Source organism: Amblyraja radiata, chromosome 16, assembly GCF_010909765.2.
Source record: "Amblyraja radiata isolate CabotCenter1 chromosome 16, sAmbRad1.1.pri, whole genome shotgun sequence".
Taxonomy (NCBI): Eukaryota; Metazoa; Chordata; class Chondrichthyes; order Rajiformes; family Rajidae; genus Amblyraja; species Amblyraja radiata.
In genome coordinates this window covers 7,734,627-7,752,521 of record NC_045971.1, presented here as the reverse complement: position 1 = coordinate 7,752,521, position 17,895 = coordinate 7,734,627, and the positions used below count along the sequence as shown (strand labels likewise).

The 17,895-nt window shown below is 37.8% G+C and overlaps 1 protein-coding gene across 4 annotated transcripts in view; it reads left to right on the top strand.

The window, feature by feature from the left end:
• Positions 1 to 17,895, top strand: part of wipf2 (WAS/WASL interacting protein family member 2) — a 44,421-nt gene that overhangs the window by 11,348 nt on the left and 15,178 nt on the right. For 2 of the 4 annotated variants that reach the window (XM_033035018.1, XM_033035015.1), the window contains exons 2-4: positions 13,405 to 13,537; positions 14,991 to 15,123; positions 15,390 to 15,545. In XM_033035018.1, coding sequence (XP_032890909.1) covers positions 13,472 to 13,537; positions 14,991 to 15,123; positions 15,390 to 15,545 — 355 coding nt within the window. In that variant the 5' untranslated portion in view covers positions 13,405 to 13,471. Of the gene's footprint in view, positions 1 to 13,404; positions 13,538 to 14,990; positions 15,129 to 15,389; positions 15,546 to 17,895 lie in introns of all 4 variants that reach the window. The other 2 variants (XM_033035016.1, XM_033035019.1) reach the window with 2 other exon arrangements.

Genomic DNA, 17,895 nt, shown 5'->3' with positions numbered 1-17,895 from the left:
TGCAGCCAAGAAGATATGAGCACATTACCAGGAGATGTTTGAGTTGTGGAGTGACTATGTGCTTTGGATGTAAGCCAATTCTATCTTAGAATAGCAGTAAGATGGACATTTGCAGCATCATTTTCATGCTTTCATGAATACAAATGAAGGGCTGCAGAAAATGAATAGGAAATTTGGGACTTAGATGGAAGACAGTTGAGAAACTGATTGAGGTGGAGAACATCACCTACCTAAACACAGGTGCAATGGAAATTAAGTTGATAACTTGGATTCAAGAATACTAAAAAAGAACATTATTATAATTTCTCTGTTGGTAAAATACATTTTTGCTTTCTTTTTCAATCAATTGCCAAATTCATTTGAATTTAGAATTATGTATCATGAGTGTGTATGACTTTTTGACCATGTAATGCACCCGTTGAGCAATCGAGCAAGAAAACCTGTATCGTTCCATTTTGGTTTGTGTGTGTCAGAAACAGCTCGAGAAATGCCAAATAGGAATTCTGAATACTTCCTTAAATGTCTTTATATATCTGCAATATACAATAGTAAAGCATGCACAATGATTTAATAATTAAGTGCACTGCCCAGAGTACTAACTATGCCTTACAGGAAATCCCAGATTTAATTCCCTGGCCCCTAGTAAATTGGCTAGTTATAGGTGTGCCACAGGAAGTAGGTACAATATACACATTTTATGTAGTAGCTGAGGGATGATCAACATAAAATCCACGTTAACATTCCATTTTTGACAAATTGAGGTTCTCCATGGTTACCTTCTACAAATTGTACTTCTTAACCGTTAAGCTGCTTTGGGATGCTATTTGCAAAACTTAGTGGTCACATAAACTGACATCTGTGTAAACTTAGTTGTGTTATTCAGATATGTACTGCATACTTCATGGTAGTGTGATGGTTTGTTGTTTATTGCTATTTGAATGAAATCATTGGCATTTAGGCTAGCCACATGCATACCATTAGGCAAATTACCTCAGTTCCAGGATATTATTGTTGGCATTTAAGGTGGTGCCCTATATGTTTGCTTATGATGCACCTAGAAGATATGAGATTTGTCCTAGCAGGCAAATCAGACCATTTCTTAAAGATTTGGTCTCCCTTTATCGACTTATTACAAGCATATGGTGCAACATAACCCTGGAAATTAACAGTTTCAGAATCGGATGAGGGGTGCGCAAAGATCCGAAGCAGGTATATCCCTTTTATTTTATTTTAATTTTTTTAATTTTTCCCTTTTTTTCTCTCGTACTTTTTCACAAACTATCACTTTCACCACCTTACCTAACTTTCTTTTTCTCTCTCTTTCTTGCTTCTACTTTTTTATTATTAAATTTAAAAACAAGAAGTTTGTACATTAAATGTATTATATTATTCTTGGTTTATACTACTGTGTATGACTTCTAATTAAAAAAAAATATATTTTTTAATGATTGTGTAGTGTTCAGTCCCATTTGCAGACTGAAAAGTGACATGTAACATACATGCCATTTTTTAAAAAAAATGAAAACGCTAAACATTTTGAAATTAAAGAACAGAAATGTTTTGAAAATACTCAGCTGGTTTGGCAGCTACTGTGCAAAGGTAAAGAGTTAGTGCTTCAGGTCCAAGACCGTATAAAAGAACTGGATGATTTTTCTCATGAAAGGTCTTCAGTGTTTCAGGTTAAAGAACCTTCACCAGAAGAATTTTCTGTTCTGATGAAGGGTGGTTGAGCTGGAATGTTAACTGTCATTTATCACCCACCAGCCGCTATATCACTCCCCACCTTGCACTGCTACACAGTGGCTATCTTTCCTGTGCCCTCTCTGTCCTCATACACGATTCTGACCCGAACATTCATTTGGATCTTTTTGCCTCGACAGTTGCTGCTTCACCCACAGTTTTTGTGTCCTGTTTTTTTGTGGCAGATTGTAGCACCTGCTGCTTCACTTTATCAGCCTGATTTTTAAATATTTGTGGAGCAAGGCAGTCATTTCTTGTAGTTTATGTAATTGCACTGTGCCTTGTAATCTCCCTGTGCCTAGTCACATGTGACAATAAAGTATTCCTATTCCTATATGTGGGTCTGTGTGAGGGGGAGAAATTATGTACTCTGCTGTTTTACATCTGCCATCAGCCAAAGGAAAAATAGCTGGCATTTGTAGTTTGATTGCTTCATTAGGGCGATGAACAAACCTCTTGTGACATTTAGATTGAAATAAAGCTGTGGGACACATCAAAACTCACAGTCAAGGTGTCAGACTACCCATGGATCACAGCTGGAGATGACCTAGGTTATTACATAATTTTTTCCAACAGTTGGGATTTAATGGAAGTGCAGATGAATTCCTCTTAAATATGACAATGATTTGTCACTACCGCTGAAATGTACTCAGAATTTGTAAAGAATTTTAACAGCGAAGAGAAATCACGTAACAACTCAATTTATTGTGCATTGTGGATGCCTTTGGAGATTTAGATTAGATGTAGGCAACCCCCATGCTATGGCCGTTTGGGTAATAGAAACCCACTTTTCAGAATTCATAAATCTATAACAAAAACTGGAGATACAAAATAAAATCTGCACTCACAGAATTTGTGTGGGAGGAAAAATAAGAAGAAAGTGACAATGTATTTTCAACTCAATTCTTGGTGCATGCGCAGATCACATTGCATTAATGTCGTGGAAAATCACCATATGGATCTTTCGTGGGAATGTAACCCCCGGGAAATGTAGGGGTGCCTCTACTGACATAATCAATTTCAGAATATTATTCTGTATTGTAACAGTGTTGCATTGTTTAAGCTTAACGTGGATTCTAGCACCAAAACTGTGATCTACTTGATCCGTTATGTGAATGGTGGGTCTGTTTTTCGATATTAAGGAAATAGGATAAAAGTAATAGTCTTTGTCCTTATTATTGGCCATTCTACTGTACCTATTCACATTCAAAGGAATTTCAACAGTGATTTTTAAACAATCTTAATTTTAATCCTGGCCTTTTTATTCACCTCTATCACTCATCTAGTGCTGTTGTTAAGATTTAATGGTACTTTGTGTGAGCTTCGACAGTGAGTATTACTAATTTGCCATGGGGGTTAAGCAATTATAGTCAGGTGTAGATTTATTTTATCACCTGGGATTCATATCAGAATGTTCAAACAGGTAAGTGGTCAGACGTGGAACCATGGCTGGTCTTGTTTTTATGATATGAGCTGAATAAGCTCCGGGTAAATGTCATTCATCAGTTGATAGCTAACTGAAATATGCTATCTCTAATGTACTAAAAAATGTAGTATTGTGTCTGTGGGTATTTCACATGATTATTACCAACCAATATGTAATATTGAGCCACCCAAGATTGGTGCACGTACCACCAGACAAGAACAGTTTTTAACATCAGGCCATCAGGCTTCTGAACTCAGAAACACATTTCACATCGTATATGTTGATTATTTTATTATTGTCTTTTTTACGTTACCAATGTCATTCTTATCTTATTTTATCCTTGTTATATTATTGCTGAGGTGCTGTCTTGGCAAACACATTTCATGGTACCGTTGACCCTGTGTTAACCTAAGTATGACAAATAAAACTGAATAGAATTGGTATTGGGAAAATAAGAACAGGAATAAACCATATAGCACATTTATGTTTAAGAAAGAACTGCAGATGCTGGAAAATCGAAGGTAGACAAAAATGCTGGAGAAACTCAGCGGGTGAGGCAGCATCTATGGAGCGAAGGAAATAGGCAATGTTTCAGGTCAAGACGCTTCTTCAGACTGATGTGAGGGTTGGGGGAGCGGGAAGAAGAAAGGAAGAGGCGGAGACAATGGGCTGAGGGAGAGCTGAGAAGGAGGAGAAAGCAGGGACTACCTGAAATTAGAGAAGTCAATGTTTATACTGCTGGGATATAAACTGCCCAAGCGAAATATGAGGTGCTGCTCCTCCAATTTACGGTGGGCCTCACTCTGGCCACGGAGGAGGCCCAGGACAGAAAGGTTGGATTCTGAATGGGAGGGGGAGTTGAAGTGCTGAGCCACCGGCAGATCAGGTTGGTTATTGCGAACCGAGTGCAGGTGTTGGGCGAAGCGATCGTCAAGCCTATGCTTGGTCTCACCGATGTAGAGCAGCTGACACCTAGAGCAGCAGATGCAATAGATGAGGTTGGAGGAGGTGCAGGTGAACCTCTGCCGCACCTGGAAAGACCGTTTGGGTCCTTGAATGGAGTCAAGGGGGGAGGTAAAGAGACAAGTGCAGCATTTCCTGCAATTGCAAGGGAAAGTGCCAGGAGAAGGGGTGGTTTGGGTGGGAAGGGACGAATTGACCAGGGAGTTACGGAGGGAGCGGTCTCTGCGGAAAGCAGACAGGGGAAGAGATGGGAAGATGTGACCAGTGCTGGGATCCCGTTGGAGGTGGCAAAAATGTTGGAGGATTATTTGTTGTATGTGACGGCTGGTAGTGTGGAGGGTGAGGACAAGGGGGACTCTGCCCTTGTTACGAGTCGGGGGATGGGGAGTTAGAGCAGAGTTATGGAGTATAGCAGAGACCCTGGAGAGAGCCTCATCTTTAGTAGAAGAGGGGAACCCCCGTTCCCTGAAGAATGAAGACATCTCCGATGCCCTGGTGTGGAATGCCTCATCCTGGGTGCAGATGCGGCGAAGACAGAGGAATTGGGAGTAGGGGATGGAGTCCTTACAGGAAGCTGGGTGGGAGGAAGGTAGCACATTTAGGTCTGTTCTGCTATTCGATGGCATAATGGCTGCACTGTAGCTAACTATTCCTGCTTCCCCAGCTACCTTGTCAAAAATTTAATCACAAATTCTAAGTTTGAAATTGATCTTGTGTAATTTTTTTTTTTAATATGCTCCCCCCCCCCCGCCAGAATTGTGTTCTTCAAAAGGTCTTGAACTTTTTTGGTTCTGCCCGCAAGAGCAGAATATTCCAATTAGCGGAAGTAGTCTCTATCTACCCAATTATTTCTCCTGATATTTATGAATCTTTAACTCATTTCTGTAGTATTTTTAATACCAATCTCAGAGTCCTGATATTCTGTTAAATGAATGCTGTTCTTGCTCCTTCCCAAGATGTGAAGGTCAAAACTAATCATGATCTCAGGTAGTTTAACTTGGGCTTTATCAAAACTGCAGACTAACTTCCATTCACTTGCATTCCAATTCTCCCAACGATTTAAAAAAAAAAGCATTTTGTAGTGCGTGGGTCTCAAAAGGAGGCACGAAATACAGTGTTTTGAGAGGCACCTTTTATTATGTTCCTCCCGGTTGTAGGGAAGTCCAAACGAGAGGAAGATGGCATCCAAACCCCTGCCTTTAAACCCTCTGGCTAAGGGCCGCCTCCGGACTGAACCACTCCTGTGCCGAGGGTTCATTAATAAATGGCAACACTGGAGCATTGCCGTAGGCAATTGTTGAACTTTGACTTTACTTTGTGTAGCAATTTAGCTACCAAAGTTGATATTTGGTATTGTGAGCTTTCGTCGGGGAGACATAAAGAAAGTTGGATACTAATATATTAAATCTCATACTCCATGGTTTTTTGAGCTAGTTTTCCGAGAAAAAAACTGCAGTAATCAAATCCCAAAAGGGTAGGATGGGGCTTAGACATTGGAATGTTTTTTTTTTTTATCATTCTAATAGAATGATTTTACAACTCAAGTGGTAATTAAACTTTTTTTCCCTCCTAGTTTTCTTTACATATTTTTAGGATGTTCCTAAAGTTGAATAAAATAAACTCTTAAGAATTTATGTGATTTGCTCATGTGAGAAAATAAATTATATATAAAATTATACACAAGGGAGAATAAGACGTAAGAAAAACATAAGAAAATGTAGTAGAGGGTGAATGAAATTTTGTGATAAAGACTCAAGGGATGAATGACACTGAAATAGTTTAAGCACTGGATTAGACTCGCAAAAATGTGATTTGCTGACAAAGGCACAATCAAACTTACAAATCAAAGTAAGCAAGAGTTGCTGGTAATGTGGAAACATTTCTAATATGTTGTTGGCTCACATACCATGTAGTCGGAATAGAAGTGGACGTGATTGTAATGGGCATGCATACTTAACGGCTATTCATAAGGCGAAAGAATGGCCTGAAGAAGAGAAATGCCCTGGCCCTGAGCGGATACACTCAGGACTGTCATTTATTCCAGCTATTTCCTGTGCTGTCTGCAAACTAGCTCACTTGCAGACAAACTCCATTGAGGATTTCTGCATTCCAAGTCCAGCATCAGACACATTTTTGAGTTTAGCAAATCCCTCTTTAATATCCTAGCCACAAATGTACAAATGACCAATTTTATCCCCTACTCTTTCTCTGTTGCGCCTTTTAAGATGTATGGTTTGAGAGTTAAAATTGTACTCTTTTGTAATAAACCTGATGTTGGTAAGTTCCAGCCTAACTGAGTTTGAAACATACCCCAGGGAACAATATGTTGTGAAAGTGCCAAACCGAGTAGCATTCCACAACTATGTGACTGATGAGCAATAGCATTTTTAATTTGATAGATTGGGTGGGGAGGTGGGAGTGAGAGGAAAAGAAAGGCGTATACTCTAATCAACCTTGGCTCAGAATGTGTGATACCGGTTACTAACAAGATTTAACTTGTGGAAAATAGCTGTTCAGCACATTTGAAATTCTGCAAGGGAACTTGCATAGAAAATGAAGCTATCGTGCAGAAGAATACTTTGTTAAGAGAACTATTTATTTTTAAATATTTTACAGAGAAAAATATTTTAAAGAGAAAAATATTTTAAAGAGAAATTGCATGGATACAAGAGACAGCAGGTGCTAAAAGCTGTCTAGACCACATGTACCTACACTACACCCCCACCTACAACCCTGTCTCTTGTATGCAATCCATGTCACTTTCAATACTTCGATTGGAGTCTTTTAAATTCATTGTTTTAACAGTTAGCTCCTTCAATCTCACTTAGTGTCCTGAAATCTACATAGATAGAATTTGCACCGTCTTAAGAGTGGTATACCATGTAGGCAACAACATTCTTTCGGAACCAAAGATCTCAGCCCTCATTATGGTAGAAGCTGCTTGACGAGAAAAAAGAAAATGTGGAACAGCATTGACATGAGAATACTTTGGACAGAAAACTCTTTTTGGGGGAGGGGGGGGAATGTGAGTAGGTACCACAGCACTGCAGATGTCAATAAAGGAGGAAATATGGACATTGGGATTGGTTCCAAGGACTCCAGGAAGGATTATGGAACAGCATGTAAACAAATATGGGAAATTGCTGATTTGGAACAGGACTAGGAATCCTGATTTTTTTCTAACGTAAATGTCTGAAAAATTGTAGCAACCCAGCTAGTTGGATTGTTGGCTGAACCTGGTAACTACTGGTATTGTTGGCAATCAATTGTTGAATTTGGAAGCAAGTACATGCAGCTTGTTGGTAAACACCCTCTGGGATCTTACACCAAGTTGGATCTTATCCAGAACCTTTTTTTAAATAATGTAGATGGTCGTGCAGAACAATAGGAGGCAAGAAGAACTTAAATTATTCTGTAATTTTTCAAATATAATTTATGCTTTAGTAATTGTAATGTTCTTTTTCTATTTACGTCACATTAAATTGATTTTAAGTGTCTAAATCATTTAAACTATTGAAATCAATTGCTCCTTTTATATTTAGCATGACTCTGTTCCAAGATTTGGTGGCTGCCACATACATGTTGAGGGCAGTTTCTCCTTGCAGCACAGCCTGAAGTCCTGTTGCAGTCCTGAGTGTGCCATTGTTGGGTTGTGAAGAACTGCAAGATAGCAAACCTTCTGCATGTTGTCGAGGCAAATGTAGGACTGGGAACAGTCGATTGTAATTCGAAGAGCTGGACAGATTTGATTTGGCCCAATCTCAAAGAACTGGCCGTTGACATCTTACAACCTTACATGTCAGATTTGCTTATGTTTCAGGAAACTTCCAGATTTTATTTAGATTGTTAATTTTAATCTCTGAAGTAATTTTGCAAGTGGTAAATGAAATTAACGGAGGTGTTTAAGTGCAGTTGGGATGAGATCAGCCTTTGAATTCTCTCCCTGATTGTTTTATGGAGAAGGCAGTAATTATTGAAATTGATATGCAATCCTTGTCACTTTCAATACTTCGATTGGAGTCTTTTGGTGTTAGAACTTTGGTGTTAGATCTGTGTTATATCCAGTTAGGAGATATTTTGTGGCAATTGTAGCACTTTTCCTTACAAATGATACAGTTTAATTAATAGATTTAAAAAAAATTCTGTCTGGTTAATGATGACATGTTCCGTTTATGTCCTGTTCTTTGTTGCACTTGAGTGATAGTGTAATTCACGTGAAGTCATTCTCAGAACATTGTCGGATGGTATTCTAACCCAGCCAAGATGAAGGAATGGTGATTTATGGGCAGATTGGGTGACATGCATTTTAGGGAGACATTACTTCTATGGTGGACACTGAATAAAATGTGCCAGTGGGGAGACCTTTTGAGGCTTGTGGATGGTGATATTTTGCGTCGTTTATTTTGTCATTAATATTAGTTGTGCCTACTTTTCATGCCTTCCCAGTCTTTCCTTTATTCCTTGTTACTATGCCACTGCAATAAGGTGTATGTCAAGGTCCTGCATTATATAATTGAGAATGGCCTAAAAATCGATCTTCCTTTTATTTAAGCAGGTTATTCTGTTCCAATTGCACAATAAAGGTAATGGATGTTGACATATTGATATTGTAATTTGATGCTATATTTATTTCTATAATTTGAAGTTGTGGTTGTGTGGATTGAATGTGTTGCTTAATCCAGTGTACGACACCCTTTGTCAAACAGGGAAAGTTTGCATCAGGGAATAGGTTGGTGGTGTTAGCATAATTATTTTGTATGACAGTGCCACAGAATTAGTTAGAAGAGTATTTTATCATGAAATAAAGAATCCACAAAATCTAGTGAGTTTCTCATCTCTCTCTCCCCCCCCCCCCCCCCCCCCCCCCCCACAATTATGTATTTGACAATTACTTTTACTTGAGCAGTAGGTTAAGGCTGCATGTTATTTAGTTTTTCATTTCCTTTGCTTATAAAGTCAGATCATACAGCATAGAAACAGGCCCTTCAGCCTGAATTGTCCATGCTGACCAAGATGCCTATCTACGCTGGTTCCAATTGCCCTTGGTTGACCCATATCCCTCTCAACCATTCTGTTTATGTTGCTAGTATGACATTTTAGTTGGACAAGTACACAAATGATTAAATATTACTGACTATAATTTCTCAAATTGGTCAGCTGTCATTTGGGCAGTTTAAAGGAATTTACTGCTGTTGAATAAATGGAATTTACTGCCACTAAATAAATAAACATTTGACATTTAGCAACAAATGCAAAGACCATAATACTTGCTTCTCAGGTTAAATTATCACGTTTTTGAATGCAAACCATTTAAAAATAAAAGTTCAACTTTAAAATGTCTGCATTCTAAAACCAGAATAAGAAAGTTAAATGTTTTAAGTAGCTGCTTCAATCCCTCTATCACATCTTAATTGTAATATCCATGGACCAGGTAGTAATACAAACAGGGTATTAAGAATTAATGCTTCTGCAAGGGAAACAAAAATGAATATTTCCTATTACTCAGCTATAGACTTGTTAAACCAGAAAGACTAGTATTAAGACATGGTTCAAATCATGACCTGCATCAAGTTACATGATGTTAATCTGAATAACAGCAGGAATGATAGTTATATCCAGTACAGATTTTAAAGAATTGAAGACTGTGTTGGAATTCTTGCTCTATTTTCCTAGTGAGCTGGATCTTGCTTGGATATGGTATGCTGAGGATGGAAAGAGAAAGCTGTGGTGCTTGGGGCTGAACGATCATTCATTGTTGTGTCATTTGTACTGGCATAAAAGCTGATGTAAAGTCTTATTGTAGGTGAAGCAAATTAGTGTTATAATGTAGAAGTCATAAAACAGCTTACTATAAATACACTTTAAAATTTACAGATGTCAAGACGGTATGTAAAAAAAAAAAAATCCAGGCTGGTTTATTATTCCTTCTGTAATGTGAAGTTTTACTTTGATTTTTTGTTGTTGTTTGTTTCAAAGCCGCTTATTAATCCTGTGTGGTTAAAACATTTGGAAAACTCAGATCTCAGAGTAAGACCATTTGTAACTGCTATTTGTGGCTGTAAAAACGATAACAGTGTAGAAAATAAATTGTTTTTGCTGGTGTCTAAAACATGCCCTGACATCAGAAATGGGTCACTAGTTTCATCACTGATCTTGACGTTGTTTTTGTTTAAGCTTGTAATTGCTTTGAAACAACATTTGCCGACAGGTTGGCCAAATTCCAGAACTACTAATGAAAGGACCACTCCATGACAGTTTCTCTCTAAATTCCTTCTGCATAAATATCCATGAAGATGATGAATTTATGGATATTTCATACTGGCAAAAGAACAGTGGGTGAGGTCAGTGTTGCCAAAAAAAATACTAATTCCATTCAGTGGCTGTGTCAAACTCACAATGTGCAATGAGATAGATCACATGAAATCTCAAGGATTTGATTGGCATAGGGTAAAAGGCAGAAAACAGATTCAGTTTTCTGGATAGTTCAAATCCAGTTTAATGATAGAATATTATTATGCAATGATTCAACAACAATGTCTTGGAATTGATTTATAATTGGGGAATTATTTGAGAAATATAACCATTAAAGTCATTGGTATCATTGCAGATTTTAGTTTTGGAACAGTCATTTCCCGATCAAGACCAAGAAATATAAATCAATTTGTTTGCCTTGGTTCAATGCTATCTCTTTTGCCTCTGATGCAGTAAGATTATGAGCCAACCATCGATCACCCATTCACACTAGTTCTGTTATCCCACTTTCACATCCACACCCTATATACCAGGGGTAATTTGAAGAGGCCAATTAACCTACAAAGCCGCATGTCTTTGAGATGTGGGAGGAAACCAGAACACCCAGAGAAAACCACAGGGAGAACATGTAAATTCCACGCAGACAGCAGCCAAGGTCGGGATGGGACTATAGCGCTGTGAAACAGCAGCAGTGCCTCTGTGCCTCACAAAACTACAGATTAAGTTCAGTTCTAGAAAATGTTATGCTGTTGGGGATGTAATTTTTAATGCAATGATGGGTTGAAAATCAGTTTGTCACTGAAACAAAGTTAAAATATCACAATGCTTTTATTGAATTCAGTTTTGTTGATCCATGAATCAGGTTAAATTCAGACATAAGGAAACCAATCTCACAAACACAGGGTAGTAACCTAAAATGTAGTTCATATCATGATAAGCCCCTGTGAAATTAAAATGTCTTCTGGCTCTGAATGAACAGCCTTAAAAGCATGTATCGAGATATTTACAACCCATTTGAAATTTAATCTGAATGACAGATATGCTTCTGCAAGAAGTAATCGACCACTGGTCCATTGATTCATCGTCAGCATTTTCTGTCGGTCATCTTTCCACAGATTAGACTTCAAAGGATTAAAATGCCTCTGCATGAGGACATTGGTATCTTCTTATAAATTCTAGTTTTCCAAGCATCTAAAAAGACTGCAACTGAAAATTTAATCTGAGCAGTAAATTTTGCTTTAGAGACATTGATCCAAACTAAGATTGGACTTTCAGAGCTTTGACTTGGTAAGATCCTCATGTCTTATTTTATAGAGCTCATTGTGGTAAGTTGTTGCAGAGGCTGCCTTTTGAATATAAATGTTTCATGACACCATTTTACACGGTATTCTGGCCAACCTTTTCTCATTTAGTCAGCGGCATTAAGGTTTGTTATTTCTCTTTGGACGTTAGAGGAGGTACATTGAAAAGTAATTCCTAGCATGTGAACAACTTTGAGGATAGTATGAAACATTCTTTCCAAATAAATGCTGGTTCATAATTATAGCTGAAAACGTACATCCCACTGTTTGGCTAATTCAAGGTCATTGCTCATTTGGAAAACTAAATTATTTGTAAACCAGGGTTAGGCCATGTATAAATGTATTTGGTTCTGTAATTAATGTTGGGAACTCTTTGTGGCGTTGATGCATCTGCTCTTGTGTGAAGATTGAAAAATGTATGGAAAACGAAATGGAAATTGAAACCTTATGTCAGTTTATCTGCATTTCTTTTGTGTGCTGTTACAAGCACAACTGATCAAAATACTAGTTTGAATTACAGAAAAATTAGGCTTAACAAATTAGGAAGTGGGGATAATCATATTGTTCCAATGCATCCAATTTTTTAACCTTGGTAAATTATTATAATAGCTGGCATGGTTGGATTGAAATTGAGAGGAAGAGTGTTTGACAGCTCTGGGCCTGTACTCATTGGAGTTTAGAAGGATAAGGGGGAGAATCTAATTGAAACTTACCAAATAATGAAAGGTCTAGGTAGTGGATTGGAGATAATGTTTCCACTTGTGAGAGAGTCTAGGACGAGAGGGCAAAGCCACGGGATGAAAAGACATACCTTTAGAAAGGAGCTGAGGAGGAATTTCTTTAACCAGAAGGTGGTGAATCCATGGAATTATTTGCTACAGGTGGCTGCAGAGGCCAAGTCTTTGGGTATTTTTAAAGTGGATATTGTTTGGTTCTTGATTAGTAAGGGTGTCATTTGTTACAGGGGTAGGCAGGAGAATGGGGTTGAGAGGGAAAGATAGATCATTCATGATTGAATGGTGGAACAGACTTGATGGGTCGAATGGTCTAATTAAGAACTTTGGAAATATATGTAATGTAATGGGATTGCAGTTATCCATGATGGAATATTTCTTATGTAGGAATATAACCCGTACACATCTAGCACTACTTCTTTTGAAATGTTTTATCTCTGTATTAATAGGATCTTTTACCACATAGATCAGGCTTCATCCTTTTCGGAATAAATGTTTTTAATATTGCCAAACTGAGTTATGTGGTAAACCCAGCTCCTTTAATGTAGGAACTTTTCTCATTAATGAACATTTCATCCAACAAACCCAATCTCCTGACAAATGTTTAAACAGTACTTGAATTGCAAAGCTACAGACCAAGAGCTAGAAATTAGGATTAAAATGGAAAGTGTTTTTCTGTGTTCAATTGGTCTTCAAAGCATGAACTGATTCCTGATTTCTAGCTGTGACCATACTAGAAATTGGAGTTTATGATTGTTGGGTGAAGATACAATGACATTACCATTTACTTCCCCAGAGCTGAACTTTTTCCTGATGCTCACTGCCTTGGTAGAATGGCTATGAATAACACATGCTTATGTTTCCTGGGGAAGATGGAGAAATTTGAGAAGATAAACAAATAATTCTCATATTATATCATAGTTTGAAAATAATTTTAAAAGCTTGTTTAAAAATAATTTGTTCTAAATGTTTGAATCTTTTTTTTCAGGTTTATGAATGACCAAGAACACTGTGTGAAATTCAGCAGAGATTGAACCACCAGGCAGTGGGAAAATATGCCAATACCTCCGCCACCCCCACCCCCACCTGCTGCACCTCCTCCACCCCCAGCGTTTAATCAGGTAAGGAAATGCCATTATCGGTGACAGTTCAGTGGATCATCTGTGTTGTTGAATAATGTGAGCAAAGAGAGGTGCCATTCAGCCCACTGTATCAATGTTTACCCCTTATTTGAGCCTTCTATCTCATTACCAAGATAAGCTTCAATTTTACTATTGGTAGGTGGCTGTCATAAATTGATGATAGTTAGTATTCAGTTTTGTTCGTCACCACAGGCAGAGAAATAAAAGTCTCATAAATTGAATTCCACCCCTCTCCCATACCCATATTAAGCCTTTCATGAACTTGAGCAAAGAAAGCAAGGATTCTATGTCTCGTGGGTATACCAATATTTCTGCTACCGGCTTTGTTAATTATTTCTGCATCCACTCCAGAACAGCTATTTCATTTTCATGGTACAGGAGCAATAATTGTATACAATTAAGATTCAAAACGTATTAGTATAACTAAAATGCTATTTATGTACTCTACAAGCATTTTATTTTTATAAGAATTATATATTCACGCAAAAATGCTTGGCTTCCATTGGCTTTATTCTGCTTTAAGCAAATTCGGAATTTGTTATCTGAATTTTTTCTCTTCCATTATATTGTTGTTTTCCAAGTAATATGCAACTCCAATTGTACTAATTGACCAATTTTTTTACTTATTCTGCACATTTATTAATATTAGATTGTAACTTTTTGCAGACTTTTCTGGGTTGATTAATGTATATGGACACACAGACACACGCACACACTTTTGTTCCAAAGTGTATTTGCAGGTAGCTTTGCTATAATGGCTGTTTTAATATTGTAAATTGAATTAGGGACCACTGCAGGTCATTTTGCTGTAATGTGGTAGCCAAGTTCCTAAGAAACCTTATGTTATATGATCTCATAATGAAGACAATTTGTCGGTAGGTGAAACGAGTTTTTGGGCTTGAGTGCTTCAGACTTGCAATTATAGTTATTTTTTCTAGCAGGAGTTTCAAAAATGTCTATTTAGTTTGGTGTTTAGAAATACAGCATGGAAACAGGCCCTTTGGCCCACTGATTCCATGTCGGCCATCAATTACCAATTTAGACAAGTTCTATGTTATCCCAGTTTCTTCTACATTCCTTGCACACCAGGGGCAATTTACGGAGGTCATCTTTGCATCTGCGCATCTTTGTGATGTGGGAGAAAACCTGGATCACTGGTACTGAGGCAAGGCAGCAGCTTTATCAGAATGGCAACAAGTTATATTTGCAATTCACATTAGTTAAAAGGGAAAAAATGAGTTAAGGAGACTTTGGAGTTTCAGATGCTATCTGGATTATTTGCAGGGAAATAAAATGTAATGTGACAGAATAGGCCAGTTTAAGCAAAGAATGACAAAATAATTTATTGGAACTTTTTTATAAATGTAATCAATTGAAACTTTCTATGGAGAGTAAAGCAACAAAATATAATACTTTAAATATTTTTAAACAGGCAAATACAGTTGCAACAAAATTGAGCCGTGAAGACCACCGCAATCGAGGGGCACTCTTATCTGATATCACAAAGGGAGCCAGACTCCGAAAAGTGACCAATGTAAATGACAGAAGTGCCCCAATTCTTGAAAGTAAGTAGCAAATGTAAATAGCTGTGATGTTACAGGGAATTTTGTTAAGTTTGTGAACTTGTTGCTCTATGCAGTGAGAACTCTTTCAATGCAGCTAATTGTGTTTTCAAATGTAAGACCTGCTATGTGGGAGTATATTTAGCATAAAATGACCATGTGTGTTGGTTAAGATTTTAAATTGATTTAATTGTTGGTTTTCACTACTTGTCACAGGGGAAGGGTGAATTTCTATTCTGTTTACTTAATAGTATTTTTCTTTTCTGGAGCTGTTAAGGGAGGAGGCGGAGGCGGAGGAGGTGGAGGTGGAGGTGGAGGCGGTGGAGGAAGTTCAGGATCTGCATCTGGCGGGCCAGTTCCTTTGGGTGGTTTGTTTCAAGGTGGAGTCCCTAAACTTCGCCCAGTGGGGCACAGAGACAATTCAGGTACTTTTTGTTTTCAGTTGGGTGTTAGTTACACTTGTGTGTGAATGTTAATATCCCATAAGTAATCGATGGTCATCATACTGGAGCTACTAAGTAGGTTAGGTTTTACCTGTGCACAAACAGAATTATTATTTTAGGACAATGTTTCTTGATCTCTAACAACAGGGGAATTAGAAAACAACAACATTCTGCTGCTTACTGACGTCACGCGGAACAGACGTGAACCATAAATATAAATGCTGGGATTAAGTCGCAGACCACCTGTTTATAGTGTCCTCATTATTGAAGGATTGTAACGCTGTTGAAGATGTTTATAAATATCCCCTCTTCCCTTTTGAGTGGATTTTAAAATGCCATAGTGTCATAGAATGATACAGTGTGGATACAGCCCCTTTGGCCCAACTTGCCTACGCAGGCCAACATGTCCCAGCTATACTAGTCCCACCTGCCCGCGTTTGATCCATTTCCCTCCAAACCTGTCCTATCCATGTACCTGTCTTAATCTTTCTTAAATGTTGGGATAGCCCCTGCCTCAACTACCTCCTCTGGCAGCTTGTTCCATAAACCCACCACCCTTTGTGTGAATGACACTATTTAAGTAAGAACCTCTTGTTGACTTTTGCCTAGTGCATTGGTAACAGGGTCATGGAAAGAAATACCACAGAAACAGGCCTTTCAGACCATTGACAGCACTGACCATCAACTACCTGTTTTACATTAATTCTTCATTCCTTTGTTATTCTGCCACATTCTCCAACTCCTCAAGATTCCACGACACCTACACTTGAGCCAATTTACAGTGACAAATTAATCTACCAACCTGCACACCTTTGTGATGTGTAAGGAAACACGATCACACAGAGAAAGTGCAAATGCCACATAACACGAGGTTAGGAATGAACTAGATCTCTGGTGACGTGAGCCAGCGGAACTACCAGTGGCAATACTGTGTCGTCCAATATTTATCATATTTATTTATTTTTAGATATAATTGCCAAAGGTTTTAGTGTTCATATGCTTTTGGATTGTAGAATTAGCTTTTTTTTTCCTCTCTAGTTATATATTGGAAAGGAACCCCTTAATTTGGGAAGACCAATTTGGGTATTATTTGTTTGGGACATGCCCCATTTTACAGATAATCTGGTGCAATAATACAAAACGTTACAAATAATGAATAGCTGAAATAAATGAAAATGTTGGAAATCCTTCTGCACATAAAGTAGTATCTTTGAAGAGGGAACAGCATTCACAAATTTCAACCTTGAGATTATTGAGTCTCTGCATAGGTATTGATTTACTTGTGTACTAAGTTTTCTATGATCTTTTTAGGCTTGATCAGTTGGATTTAAATCGCATCTCAAGTGGCTGAGGATATTTAGGGATTTTTCTTTTTAGCTAATCAGATCTTTAATGAGGTTTGCACATTCAGTAAGATTTTTCGCAGTGTGCTATAATATTAAAGATGTTTTAACAGTTCTCATTCTGTTTCATTATCACCTTACATTAAAACTACAGTGCCCACGGTGATGCTGTTAACGACATCACCAGGGTCCAGTGTAGGTGGGAGATTTAGCTACCAGTTAATGAAGCAATAGAGCTTCCATTGGCCCTGTTCAACGAGTTAATTACTTTTCTGATTATTGGCTGGGATTGTGCACTCTAGCAACTGACATGATTCCAGATTTTCTGATAATTCCAACATGCGCAGGGTATAGGTCAGCTGCATGATGACGCAAATGAAGTACTTGCAAAGAAAATTATCAACACATTTAAAATAAATGCAGCGGAAGGCATTATTTCAATTGAATTGCTTTTATTTTTCCTCTGTTTTAAATTTTGTATTGTTTCCTATATAAATGTGGTGGGGGCATGAAATGTTGACGCAAAATCATTTTGTAATGTGGTAGATGTAAAACTTTTTGCATTAAATGCAATAGCTTTTTCACTGAGGCATTAATTGTGAAATGCAAATCCAACACCAGAAATTTAAGGATCACTTACTGGTCCACTACCTTGGAAAAACTGTGTTGATAGAGCTGCTGTCTCTTAATTGAGGCCCCATTGGGCCAGTCAGATAGACATGAAAGATACCTGGGTATCATTTTGAAATAGGGAAGAGTTGACCATGATATTGTTTCATGTACAGTATTTTATCATGTGCAACTAATGTATATTTCTCAGGCATTATTATGAAAACAGGTGATCACGTTGGTTATATATAACCTTTTGCAGTGCACACTAGTGCAGCATTTTGTTTTACTTTACAGCAGTGATTGCACTTCATAGTACACCATAGCCAATCAACACCATGTTCAGAAATGCATGGGCCTTTTTTATTTGACCCAATGAA